The sequence below is a fragment of the Tupaia chinensis genome, unplaced genomic scaffold (genome assembly GCF_000334495.1).
Source record: "Tupaia chinensis unplaced genomic scaffold, TupChi_1.0 Scaffold000097_1, whole genome shotgun sequence".
Lineage (NCBI taxonomy): Eukaryota > Metazoa > Chordata > Mammalia > Scandentia > Tupaiidae > Tupaia > Tupaia belangeri.
Genome location: NW_006159559.1, coordinates 7,085,902 through 7,098,851, shown reverse-complemented (window position 1 = coordinate 7,098,851; position 12,950 = coordinate 7,085,902). Strand labels below are relative to the sequence as shown.

The following is a 12,950-nucleotide window of genomic DNA, read 5'->3' as shown; positions in this document are numbered from 1 at the left end:
GATTAAGCAATTTACATAAAATTTTCAGTTTCTAATTTAACTTTTTTAAACTTTTTTCTGTTCTTAGATCTTCCCACAGTAGAGGAGCTCATGAAACCTATCAGAATAGATTCCTTTGGGGTCATTGGTTTTGATTTACAGCCTGTCAGGTATGAATGTTTTGGAATGTATTGTGCTAGTGGATTGGTTGATTGAGGTTTTGTTTAATTGTTTATAGTTTTGTCACTGGTAACTTTTACAATGATTTGCTCTGTGTAATCATTCCTAATGAATGATTAGTGGCTAATATACAGTCTATGAGTCTTACTTGCTAGTCACTGTGCTCTCCTTTTTATATTTGTCCTCTCTCAATTAATATTCAGCAAATGTGCAGGGACATTTGATTCATGATGAGGGAGAAAGTTAATTTTTTTTCTTTTTAGATTTTTGCCATAGGGTGTATGTGCTCCTTGGAGAGAGAAAGAGACTGAGTGAAGGAAATTAAGAAATCATCCCCTAGGGGAATGGCGTCAGTCCCTTCTTCTCCATTCTCCTCTTGGGTTTTTGGGCGTGCATGTACATGCACTTAGCATGATTTTCAAGCCACCAGGTCCAGGATTCAAATTGTGATTATGCCATGTGCGAATCCAGTACCTTAATCACCAAATCATCTGCTGGCCCCAGGAAAGTGAATTCGATTCTGTATATTAGTTATAGATTTGCTCCTTTATAAACTGGTTAGTTTCAACTAGTGATAGACTGCCCATTGTCTCACAGGGTGAATTCTGTGGTCACAGACAAATGAGTGTCATGAAAATCCTCCAGCTCCAATACAATTTAGAGGAAGTATGTGTAACCCACTGTCATTCTTCCGTGTTCAGGATAGCACATCCTAATAACCTCGTCATAAGACAGCTTTGCATTCATGTAGCACTTATAATGTCATATCCAGTATCTCACGTGATATTTATCACGGGTAGGACAGACATCTTTATATCCCCATCATTCAAGTGATGAAGAAAGTAAACCTAGTTTATGCTGGAAATGTCACAAGAATCAGATGATGATGATAACAGCTAACTTTTTTGTTTACTATGGGTAGGTCCCGTGCAGAGTTCTTTACATATATTATTTCAGTTAACCAAACAACTCTATGAGGTATGGCCCATTATTATCCCTATTTTATCAACGGGAAAACTGAGGTTTAAAAGGTTAAAATGAGTAAAGTCATTGCCAAGCTCATATGACTGTAGCCAAGAAATATAGGCAGCCTATGGACTAAACCACTTCTTTGTCAGCTCTTTGATCTCCATAAAATATTTATATGAAATAGCATATTATCCATTCATCTGATCATCTGTCAATATGTATTTTTAATAGACCTATTTAGAGTCCCTTCTTATGCTACATCTTCATCATATAAATTCACTTGCCTTGACTTATTGGCCTTATTTCTGCATTTGTGCTAGTTGAAAGAAAATGAGGCTTTCAAAGCTTCAAGCTTACACTGAAATCAACTTACACCTGAGTGCTAAGTCTAGTATTCTTCAACTGATATGTAGTGCTAGTTAGAATTTTTAAAGGGGATATTGGGCTAACTCATCATTGCTATTAGGAGTATGTTAGTGTTACTGAAGAGATTTTCTTACATAAGTTTTTGTTCTTAAAGGTAGAAACCATTTCCGAATATGAATTCTAAAACATACATTTTTATATTTGTGTCTAAAAGCTGGAAACAAGTACATTTACATTAAAGTCAGTAATTATAGTAATGTCAGTAATATATCTTCAGAACACATTTCTGAAAAACCTTTAGTAAGTTTCAGGGTAAATAATCTTACCTGCTATACTATAATGCTTGAAATCCTAGTAGCTAAACATCATCAAAAATTTATTTCTTGCTCATCATCACATGTGGGTCAGTGGAGTCGGATTAGAGCTCTGCTTCACACATTTAGGGATCCAAGCTGCTTCTGTCATCAGCAGATCATTTTAAGGTGTTCATGTATTGTGGAGAGAACAACTTAGTATATTTTTAAGTATTCTTTTACTGCCCCAACGCAGAAGTGTCGCATCACTTCAGCTCACATTTATTATGAGCCCATCTAGCTAACTGGGTCCTAGAGGCCTCGGATTTCCATACAACACAGGGTCCTCTCTATTAAGTTTGGTGTGGCTCCCCCTTGTCTGCCAATGGATGAATTAAAAAGTTATGTTCTTCCTCACCCTCACACAATATGTAATAGTGGAACTACAATAGATACCCCCATTCAGAAAGAAAAATTATGAGGGGAGTATAACAATCTGTGGCAACTTTGAAAGCCTTTGGAAATACTTTGTGAAGACATTTTCCTTGATTAGGCCATTATTCTGCTCCTAAGGAAGAAACTATCTTAGAAATATATTGTTCTGTGCAGCCCTTGATTCCATGCCTTGGAGGATTTGCTTTGTACTTGTATGTCTAAATAAGAAAAACAAACTCAACTGCTCCTTCTATAGGAGGGGACTTCAAAAGTTCACAGAAAAATGGAATAAAAGTATGAATTTGTTTTGGTATTTAAAAAATGTAAAGTCCATGCATACTTTTTTCATAATATACATTTTCCATGAACTTTTTGACACCCATCATAAACTGACAACACAGATCACTCTGTGACCCCAAAACATGAGGGATTTTCCCTCACCAGCAAGAAAGTGGTCAGTTATACAACAGATACCAGCAGGGTGACCTCTAATCTAATCAGTTCTGAGGCTATCTCTAAGTAGCTAGCATCAGGTCTCAGGTTAAAGGCTCAGTCCCACGTGACTATTCCTATTTCAGACATCAGTTGTAATTTCAGGCCTCCAGAACATCTGATGAACCAATTACAAGTTGGGGGGTGATCCCCAAGATCCTTTCTTAGGGTTTGATTAATTTTGTTGAGTGGCTTATAGGACTCAGGAATATACTTACATTTACCAGCTTATTGTAAAGGATATTTTAAAGGATACAAATTAACAGCCAGATGAAGACATATGTATGACAAAGTCTAGAAGGGGTCCCACTTGCAGGCTTTATCCCCATGTAGTTGAGGTGTACCACCTTCCCAGCACAAGGATAAGTCCTTCCTGCAAGCCTCCATGTGTTCAACTGTCCAGAAGTTCTACAAACCCTGTCCTTTTGGGATTTTTATGGAGACTACGTCATGGCATAGCCGTGATGGAAGCATGGACAACCATGTGGAAATGTGATTAGTCAAAAGGGAATTCTGACTAATGCTAATAAACTGAGTGGGGACACCCAGCAAGGCTTCTCCAGGTTCTTTTTGGCCCTTCTGTGGCATTTCTTTCTCCTTTATGGGCAGGACCCTTCTGGAATGCAGATGGATCTTAATTTCTTTATGATCAGTTCTATGGCCTGCCTTGAGAAGCTTCAGAACCAAGGACAAAAGGCTAAATAGTTATAAGTCAGGAGCAATGGACAGAAAATAATATATGTACACACATGTGTATGTAGTATACACGCAACATATATCATAATATCACAGTTTGAGGAGTCTTCAGAAACTTCACAGAAAATGTGCATCACCAAAATAACTGCATGAGTTTCAAATAAATACTTTAATTCCATTTAGTAAACACTTTAATTCCGTTTTCAACCAGCTTTCTTAGTCCCCTTGTATGTTACCACCATTGACCCCAAAGTGGATTTTGTGGGGAGGATACAACCATCTTGAGGGATACACTTCTTCCTCAGTCCACTTCCTGCCTACAGGTAGTTGTAAGGCCCTAGTTGTTGGCTTTTTCTTTTTCCATTTCCTTTTTTTTTTTTATAGAATTGTTTTTTCTTTCTTTGGCATATTCTTCAGAAAGTTTGGTAGCCTTCTGATCCCTTGGTTCCAAGCAGTTCTGTGTGCCAATAATAACAAAACAGTTCTTTGCCATACAGAGATTTTAGATATGATTAATGTTATTGGTTCCTTGTCTCTCTGGCTTTTTGTTTTTCCTCTATTTGCAGCTGACTGGATATTTTGGGGAACAATAACCTTAAGTATGAAGATGAGATTGTGATTTTTGCCAAAGTACTGAGTCACTCTTTCAGCTGAGAAAAGTTTCATGAAATCTTGCTTTCTCATAGTATTTTTCAATGTCAAATATGACTGTTAATGTCTAGATACAGAATGAACTCAAGAAACCCTGAATTTCTAGACTCCATTCTTTATCAGTTCTGTTTACAAACCAGCTCATTCTGTCTTCAGCTCATGTTTTTGTGTAATACCTTATCAAAAGCAGCCATTAGCAGCCAGCATTTAATAACTCTGTTCTCTCCAGCTATTTCTCTTAGTTCTCTGGGCTCACCAAGCATATGCTCTGTCTATTATAAATCTACCATACCTAATGTTTTGCCACTATAGAACATAGGTCATTAACTTTCCAACTTCTAGTTATCAATTTCGTGCCACTCTATACTGAACACTAAGCTACATATTTTGGGTTCTTGTCATCACAGCACTCATATTCTAGAGACTAGTAAATGACTCCTCTAGATACAAGGTGGTAGTTCGTACCCAACAAGAAAGAGAAAAGTTCTAGGAGGCCAGCTGCGTGGTGCAGTGGTAATGCATTATTCAAGAGAACCAGATCCTGCATGGTATTTGTGGTTTGATTCCCAGCCTGGTCAACCTTAAACACACCGGGCATGCACACAAGTGCCCACAATACAACAGACTAGAGGGAGAGGATTGTAAGACGACCAGGCTTTATGGAGGTGCTTCCCTACAAGCCCCCCACTGTCAAGTGCATGTGCTCTGTCATCAATAAAGAAAATCACACAAGAATGCGAAAATTTTTATTAGCATCTGGCCAGTTTCTGCTCCTGTGAAAGAGCAAAGAACTGTTATATTTTCTGATGATTCCACCTACTTTAGAAGCTTCTAACAGTTATTGGAAAACCAATCTACATAATGTGAAAATGGAGGCCTCTTAAAGGTTTCTTTCATCTTTATTAATTATGAAATTAAATGAGTGACCATGATTAAAAATTTTAAGTATAAAAATTTCTATATTTTTGGAGCCCCTATACCACATTTAGAACATTTCCTTAAGGTATTTTTAAGATTTTTAATATCTAATTGTCTGAATTAGTAATTGTATTTAAGTATTTTTGATCATGGAAAGGGTTTTATTTTAAAATCCTACCAGTGATTTTATTTTACTTTAAAAATATTTGTATACTATAAATTTATGTTTTTTAGAATTTCTCTATATCTCCTTGGCATACATTGTAATTCTTTAATCCTTCTAGAAATATGTAAAATGTTTTTCCTGTCTCAGATGCATTTTGAGATAAAAGATACATATGTTGTAAAAAATTCATTTAGAAGTTTATGTTTTTTTTTCTTATGCAAAAGCAATAACAGTCGTGTTTTTTGAGATAAAAGCTACATATGTTGTAAAAAATTTGTTTAGAAGTTTATGTTTTTTTTTTCTTATGCAAAAGCAATAACAGTCTTGTTTGGTTTGGCCTTCTTTAAAGTAGGTTTTAGAGTCACCTATGTAACATTTTGTATTATACTGCATTAAAGTTATTACCTGGGATGCCAGCAGGTGGCATATAGGTTGAAGCACTGGACTCCCACATAGCCCACTGCAGTTCAGATCCCAGACCTAGTGGCTTGAAACTTAACACCAGGTGCATGTATGTGCATGCCCAAAATCCTGAGAGGAAATGAAGCAGAAGGGATTGTGGTGTGGCCATCCCCCCTGGGGGATGATTTCTCATTTTCTGTCTGTCTGTCTCTATCTGTGTCTCTGATGAGCACACATGCCCTATGACAAAAACCTCTCAAAAGAAAAATTATTACCTGAAATTTAAAGCAACTATGATACTATGGGAAGATTGTCTATTAACCATAACTGCAAGTAATGTATTTAACATTAGTAACTTAATTTGAAAAGTCAGAACTCTTATATGTGCTGTGTCTGTATGTCTGTGTGTAAATGATTCTTGAGTCACTTTATAAAGGGATTATTCTCTGTGTCCTGTTTTGTTTTATAGCTCTCGGAAAGTGGCCGAAAATAAAGCAACTGAATTTGTTAACCCCTTACTTCCTAAGATGAGCCCAAATGTAGTATCTCAAGACCCACAACATGTTAACCAGATTTCTGGCAAAAATGATGAGAATATGATCTTAGAAAACACAACAGATGATGGTGTGGAAGATAGCTGTCCAAGAGTAACTGCAACAGAAGAACACATTGATAAAACGTACCTTGATGTTTTGAGGAAAAAAATATCTGTTAATTCTTCATCATTATCTCAGGATGACAAAGTTAATAAAGTGAGTATTAATCATCTAAATTTATTTGATATATTGAAAAACAGTTCTATAAAAATATATGTATTTTGGGGACCAGCTGGTGGCCCTGTGGTTAAGGCAGCTGGATCCCACATGGCCAACTGCGTGTTTTGAGTCCTGGTGCAAGCAGCTTGAAAAACATGCCAGGCACATATGCATGCATGCCCAAAATCTTGAGAGGAGAATGAAGACGAAGGGATTGCTGCATGGCCATCTCCTTGGGGGGGGGGGGCTTTCTCACTTTCTCTTCCTCTCCCTATCTCTGTCTCTCTAGCAAGCACACATGCCCTTATAACAAAATAAAAATATATACACCACACACACACATATGCTATTGTTAAGTATATGATTTTTAAACTAGTGGGAGCGACTATGTGCTAACCTCCACAGTAGATCCTGGATATCAGTTGTTGATATTTGTTGCAACAATATCCATAGCCCAGATTTTAAAATACCACTCTAACATTAACCTTCGAGAAACCAATCTGTACTTTTTTCTTTTTTCTTCTCCCTCTTTTATGTTTTTAGTAAACAACATTCAGAAATTGGATAATATAAGAAAATAAGGCTTAATCATCATTGTAGTGCTCATTGTTGAATCTTTCTAGTCATTTGCATTATAGCTAATTTGCTATTTTATAGGAATGTTATTAGGAACTGTGAAGAAACTTGTACTTCACCATTTTTTGTTCTCCCCTTTTTATCTCTTAAAATAGGGCACGTGCACTTGTCAGAGGGTGGAAGAAAGAAAGTGAGAAAGCACGTTCTATGTGGGATGGTCCTACTATAATCCCTTCTCCTCCATTTCTTTTGCGATTTTTAGCTTGTACATACACATGTCCAGTGTGTTTTTTTCAAGCCACTGCGTCCAGGAGTCTAACCATGCTGTTCGCCATGTGGGATCCAACAACCCTAATCACTGTGCCAATGGCTGGCCTTCTCTATTCTTGATCTCTCCTACTTTAGCATTTCCGTATTCCCAATATCCTGTTTGCATTTTATAATTTTGAATTATGTGCTACTGAGAGTCAACTCCAGTTCTTTGCAGGAGAAGGAAGAGTATTGACAATTAATTTTATGTCATTTCAAAATACATTCTTCCTTCTTTCCTTCATTTGCATTCTAGTAATTACGTGTCTTGCTTTTTGGTAAGCTTATTTTGCTTTACGATTTTGTTTCACTGTTTTTTAATGCTAACTTTGAAGGTGTGCTTGAAAATACGAAAATTCTGATGAACTAAACTTAGAGAACTTAAGTAGTTTGCCTTTTTTTTTAAAGAGATTTTTGCTATAGAGTGCATGTACTCGCCAGAGAGACAAAAAGTGAGAGATCATCCCCCAGGGGGATGGCCATGCCACAGTCCCTTCTCATCCATTCTCCCCCCGAGACTTTGAGCATGCATGCACACATGCCTCACATAAAGCTTTCAAGCCCCCAGATCCAGGACTCGAACCACAGTTGATCACATGGGAGTCCAGCACCTTAAACACTACACCACCTGCTGACCCCAGCAGTTTGCCTTTTACAGACCACAGTATTTGATAATCACTATTGTTTTGCTATCTGCTAAATCACAGCAATAGTTGAAGTTCATTTAGGTACTAAACAGTTTGTGCTTATTGTGTACAGGCCTTTAGATCTCAATTCAGTTCTGGAGAAGAAGGGGCTACACCTGGTCAACAAGTACCATACAAGAAGGCCCGAAGTGCACCTCCTTTAATCAAAAGAAAACCCCAGAGCACGTTATATGCATCAGTTAGGAGCTCAGGCTATGGAAAACCCAGCTCACCACTCAAGATATTTTCTACTCTTGAAAAGAAATCTTCGAAGGATAATATGAAAAGCAAAAACTTGAGATCCATTCCCACCTCAAATCAAACTAGGAAAAAAGGTAATTGTATATTCTTCATAATAAAATTCTGTACATGGAAGAGAATTAATCTTAAGGTGCTACATTCCTTTTCTGAAAGTCACAATTGACAGGACTTAACCCAGGGTGGTGGCAGTGGAGATAATGAAAAGTGGCTGGATAAGAATAGATTTAGAAGGTGGAACCAACGATCTGAAGAGTTGGTTTTGGGGTTGCTAAAGTTTTTGGCTCAAGCAACTGAACGAATGGAGTTACTGTCAGTTAGGATAGGGAAAGCGGTGGTAGAATAATAGATCTGGAGTGGAGGAAAGACTTGAGTTCTGTTTGTGAGATGTCTGTTCAACATACTAGTTAGGCTGAGCAGGAAGTGACAAGGAGGCAGTTAGAGATAAATGGAGTTCAAGAGGGAGGTATGGGTTATAGATAGCACCTATGGCGACATAGCCATTGCAACAACTGCTGGTCCCAATATAATATCTTGATATACATCATTTATAAAGCACACTTAATATGAACCAAAATGTTTCGAAAAGTTATCACATGCTCTTTGATTTGTCATTTAGAAATATTATTGCTGTGAACATTTAAAGGACTAATGTGTTTAAAAGTAATACAGACTGGAATTTGTAATTAGCGTAATGGCTATGTCGCTGGACTCCATGTAGTCGACCATGGTTCATGTACTGGATCCAGTGTCTTAAACTCATGCCAGGTGCATGTGCGTGCATGTCCAAGGTCCCGAGAGGAGAATGGAGGAGAAGGGATTGCGGCATGACCATCCCCCCTGGGGGGGATTTCTTGCTTTCTGTCTCTGTCTCTCTCTGTCTTTCTGGCAAGCACACGTGCCCTATAGCAAAAACCTCTCAAAAAAAAAAAAAGTAATACATACCGAAATTATTCTAATCCACATTCTCCTCATATTTATTTAGTTCCATTGTCCTTTGACATGAGTCTTGGGTCAATTAGCCATCTGTGACAAATAGAGAAGTGTGTTGATTATGGATGGCAATGCTGAGTGCAGTCAATTAGCACAGTGAAACAGCTGTGTTTTAGTACTGTATATCAGCCTGTTTTGAAATCCTCATTTTATCTGCTAGCTTCCATTGTATTCATCTTATTGTTACATGATTTCTGAACACACATTCAACTTTGCATTTGTGATACTTTTATCATTGTTTATAATATTTAGAAATCTTATCTGGAACAAAACTCATCAGGCCTGCTCCAGCTTTGGATAAACCAGCTCTCAGAAATAAAATTTCCCCGACTATTCCTAAGAATGCTGAAGATCCTACGGAAACTGATTCCTGTGTTCAATTTCAGATTGTAGGTATTAAATTTCAAATTAATATCTATATTGTGTTTATGTTGTAAAGTCATACTAAGGGAACCAGCAGTTAGCGTAATGGCTATGTCGCTGGATTCCCCCGTAGTCGACCGCGGTTCGTGTCGCAGTTAGAGATAAATGGAGTTCAAGAGGGAGGTATGGGTTATAGATAGCACCTATGGCGACATAGCCATTGCAACAACTGCTGGTCCCAATATAATATCTTGATATACATCATTTATAAAGCACACTTAATATGAACCAAAATGTTTCGAAAAGTTATCACATGCTCTTTGATTTGTCATTTAGAAATATTATTGCTGTGAACATTTAAAGGACTAATGTGTTTAAAAGTAATACAGACTGGAATTTGTAATTAGCGTAATGGCTATGTCGCTGGACTCCATGTAGTCGACCATGGTTCATGTACTGGATCCAGTGTCTTAAACTCATGCCAGGTGCATGTGCGTGCATGTCCAAGGTCCCGAGAGGAGAATGGAGGAGAAGGGATTGCGGCATGACCATCCCCCCTGGGGGGGATTTCTTGCTTTCTGTCTCTGTCTCTCTCTGTCTTTCTGGCAAGCACACGTGCCCTATAGCAAAAACCTCTCAAAAAAAAAAAAAGTAATACATACCGAAATTATTCTAATCCACATTCTCCTCATATTTATTTAGTTCCATTGTCCTTTGACATGAGTCTTGGGTCAATTAGCCATCTGTGACAAATAGAGAAGTGTGTTGATTATGGATGGCAATGCTGAGTGCAGTCAATTAGCACAGTGAAACAGCTGTGTTTTAGTACTGTATATCAGCCTGTTTTGAAATCCTCATTTTATCTGCTAGCTTCCATTGTATTCATCTTATTGTTACATGATTTCTGAACACACATTCAACTTTGCATTTGTGATACTTTTATCATTGTTTATAATATTTAGAAATCTTATCTGGAACAAAACTCATCAGGCCTGCTCCAGCTTTGGATAAACCAGCTCTCAGAAATAAAATTTCCCCGACTATTCCTAAGAATGCTGAAGATCCTACGGAAACTGATTCCTGTGTTCAATTTCAGATTGTAGGTATTAAATTTCAAATTAATATCTATATTGTGTTTATGTGGTAAAGTCATACTAAAATTATAAATAATAAATATAATAAACACATGATTCTTTTCCTTTAAGAGTGATATCTTAATTACTCTCAGTGAATATTTATTGTTTTTCTTATGTATTAGAACGTTATTAACCTGTTGTCATATTTATCCTTTGTGTGTTTTGTTTTGTTTATCCCTAATGACCTGTGTTTGAATTTAATATGTAAAATCTACTTTAATGAAGTAATGTTTTCCTTGAAAGGATTCTTCAGGATACCCTGGTGGGAACAAAGAGAAAGAACTATTTATGTTTAAGAGAGTTCAGGAAGCAGAGGAGAAATGGAAGGGTGCGCAAGCCCTGATTGAGCAAATTAAAATCACATTCTCAGAAAAAGAGAGAGAGCTAGAAAATAAGTTGGAAGAACTAAAGAGACAACAGGAAAAGGAGCTCTTCAAATTGAATCAGGACAATTACATTCTTCAAGCCAAGGTACTAGATACATTGTTCTATTGTTCCTCTTATTTATTAAATTAAAAAAAAAAAAAAAAAAGCCAGACCTGTGCTCTTCACTAAATGAATTGTCATCCTTGGTTCCTGGAGCTGTTTGACTCACCATATTTGCTGTATAAAATACAGACATGGTTCAGGGTAAGTGCCTTCTTAGAGCCTAAAGTGAACCCTCCCTGGAACTGGGATGGAGATCCAAATTTGAATTGTCCTATTCTGATTGTTTTCTTCTGTAAGCCATCCTCTTAAAAGCAAATCAGTTTATTTTTAAAGAAATCCAAGTTTCAGCAACAACTGCTGTAGAAGGTCTAGACTCAAGAGAATGTCATTGTGTAGCATTTCTGAGTTACTTCGCTCAAGAGAACCATCAATACAAAACATCATCACTGTGCAGATTTAACTGTAATTAGGTCACAGTCCAGTGAGGTCAATATTATAAGGCAGTTTGGGTCTAAGCATTTAGAGCTTTCTGTTTTCTTCCTCACTTCTCACTTCTTTTCTTCCCCTAATAAAATAATCTCTGCTTTTTCTCACAGTTAAGTAGCTTTGAAGAAGCAAATAAAAAACAAAAGTGGTTACATTTTGGAGAAACAGCTGATCCTGTTACTGAAGAAAAATTGAAGCAAATCCAAAAAGAAATACAAGAACAAGAGACGCTTCTTCAAGGATACCAACAGGTATGAGAATTCTTCTGCACATGGCAAGTTTGCTCATGATTCCTTCATTGTGAAAATAAAGCATGTTAAAGTTTCTTTGTGTTCGTTTAACAGGCAAGGGAATTCTGACAAATAAGAGGAAGTAATAATTTGACTAATGTGAACATTTCTCATGGGCAGATTTAAAGTGGCTAAGAATTACACGGGGTCTGAACTGAAAGAATCTGGTTCTACATCATAGCTCTACCACCTGCTATGCAGCCTAAGGCCACATCACTTCCCTCTCTAAGCCAGTTAGTCATCTGTGAAATGAGGATACTCCCCTCATAAGGTGACTGTGAAATTAAAAATAAGACAGAGGGACCAGCAGGTGGCATGGTGGTTAAGGTGTTGGGCTCCCACATGGCCAACCATGGTTTGAGTCCTGGACCTGGCATCTTGCTTTCTCACTTTCTCTCTCTCTCTCTCTCTCTGGTGAGCATGTCTGCCCTGTAGCAAATTAAAAATAATAAATAAAATTAAATGAATAATTCTTGGGAAAAATAAATAAATAAAAAACAGAGTCGGGATGTTCTGTGAGACCCACCCACGTGGAAAGGTTCAGAGCTCATGTCCAGAGACCTGGAGTATACTAGGCACATGTGTGCCTGTGATCTGGGGGTGGCTGAGGCTGAGACTGGGTCGTAGTATCAAGACTTTTTTGGGGATGTGCATGCATACATACTCTCTCTCTTTTGTACTTTTTCTATTTCTCATCTCTTTCATGGAAAAAGTAAATAACAGGGAAAAAATATATAGCACAAACCAACCTCTCAGCAAGTATTCTCTTAGCCTGGTGCGTACTAGCCAATCAGTGAATGTTGCCTATTATTATTCATAGTTCTGTGCCTTAGAAACTGTCTTATTTTTCTGTAGTTTTGAGTAGTGATTTTCAGTAAATAATATTGGCTAGTTTTGCTCTTATTCTCAGAAAATGAATCTGAAGTCAGTTGCTAATACCCTAAGAGTAGAACATTTTTTAATTTAATGTAAGATCTGTGTTCCTGTAGAGGTAGATATTTTTAACATGTGATAGAATCTTGGTGATGCTGGTCAGATCGTCAGGCAGAACAGGTGGAGTGATCTCCAGCTTAAGACTTTACCTTCACTCCCTTTCTCCTGCCCACCTTTCCTTACTCCTCT

At 37.4% G+C, this 12,950-nt stretch overlaps 1 protein-coding gene across 2 annotated transcripts in view; it reads left to right on the top strand.

Moving 5' to 3' along the window:
- Positions 1-12,950, top strand: part of CEP162 (centrosomal protein 162) — a 77,202-nt gene that overhangs the window by 30,338 nt on the left and 33,914 nt on the right. For both annotated transcript variants that reach the window (XM_006143369.3, XM_027769906.1), the window contains 6 exons: positions 68-149; positions 6,017-6,299; positions 7,947-8,208; positions 9,377-9,513; positions 10,867-11,094; positions 11,649-11,789. In XM_006143369.3, the coding sequence (XP_006143431.1) occupies positions 68-149; positions 6,017-6,299; positions 7,947-8,208; positions 9,377-9,513; positions 10,867-11,094; positions 11,649-11,789 (1,133 nt within the window). The remainder of the gene's footprint in view (positions 1-67; positions 150-6,016; positions 6,300-7,946; positions 8,209-9,376; positions 9,514-10,866; positions 11,095-11,648; positions 11,790-12,950) is intronic.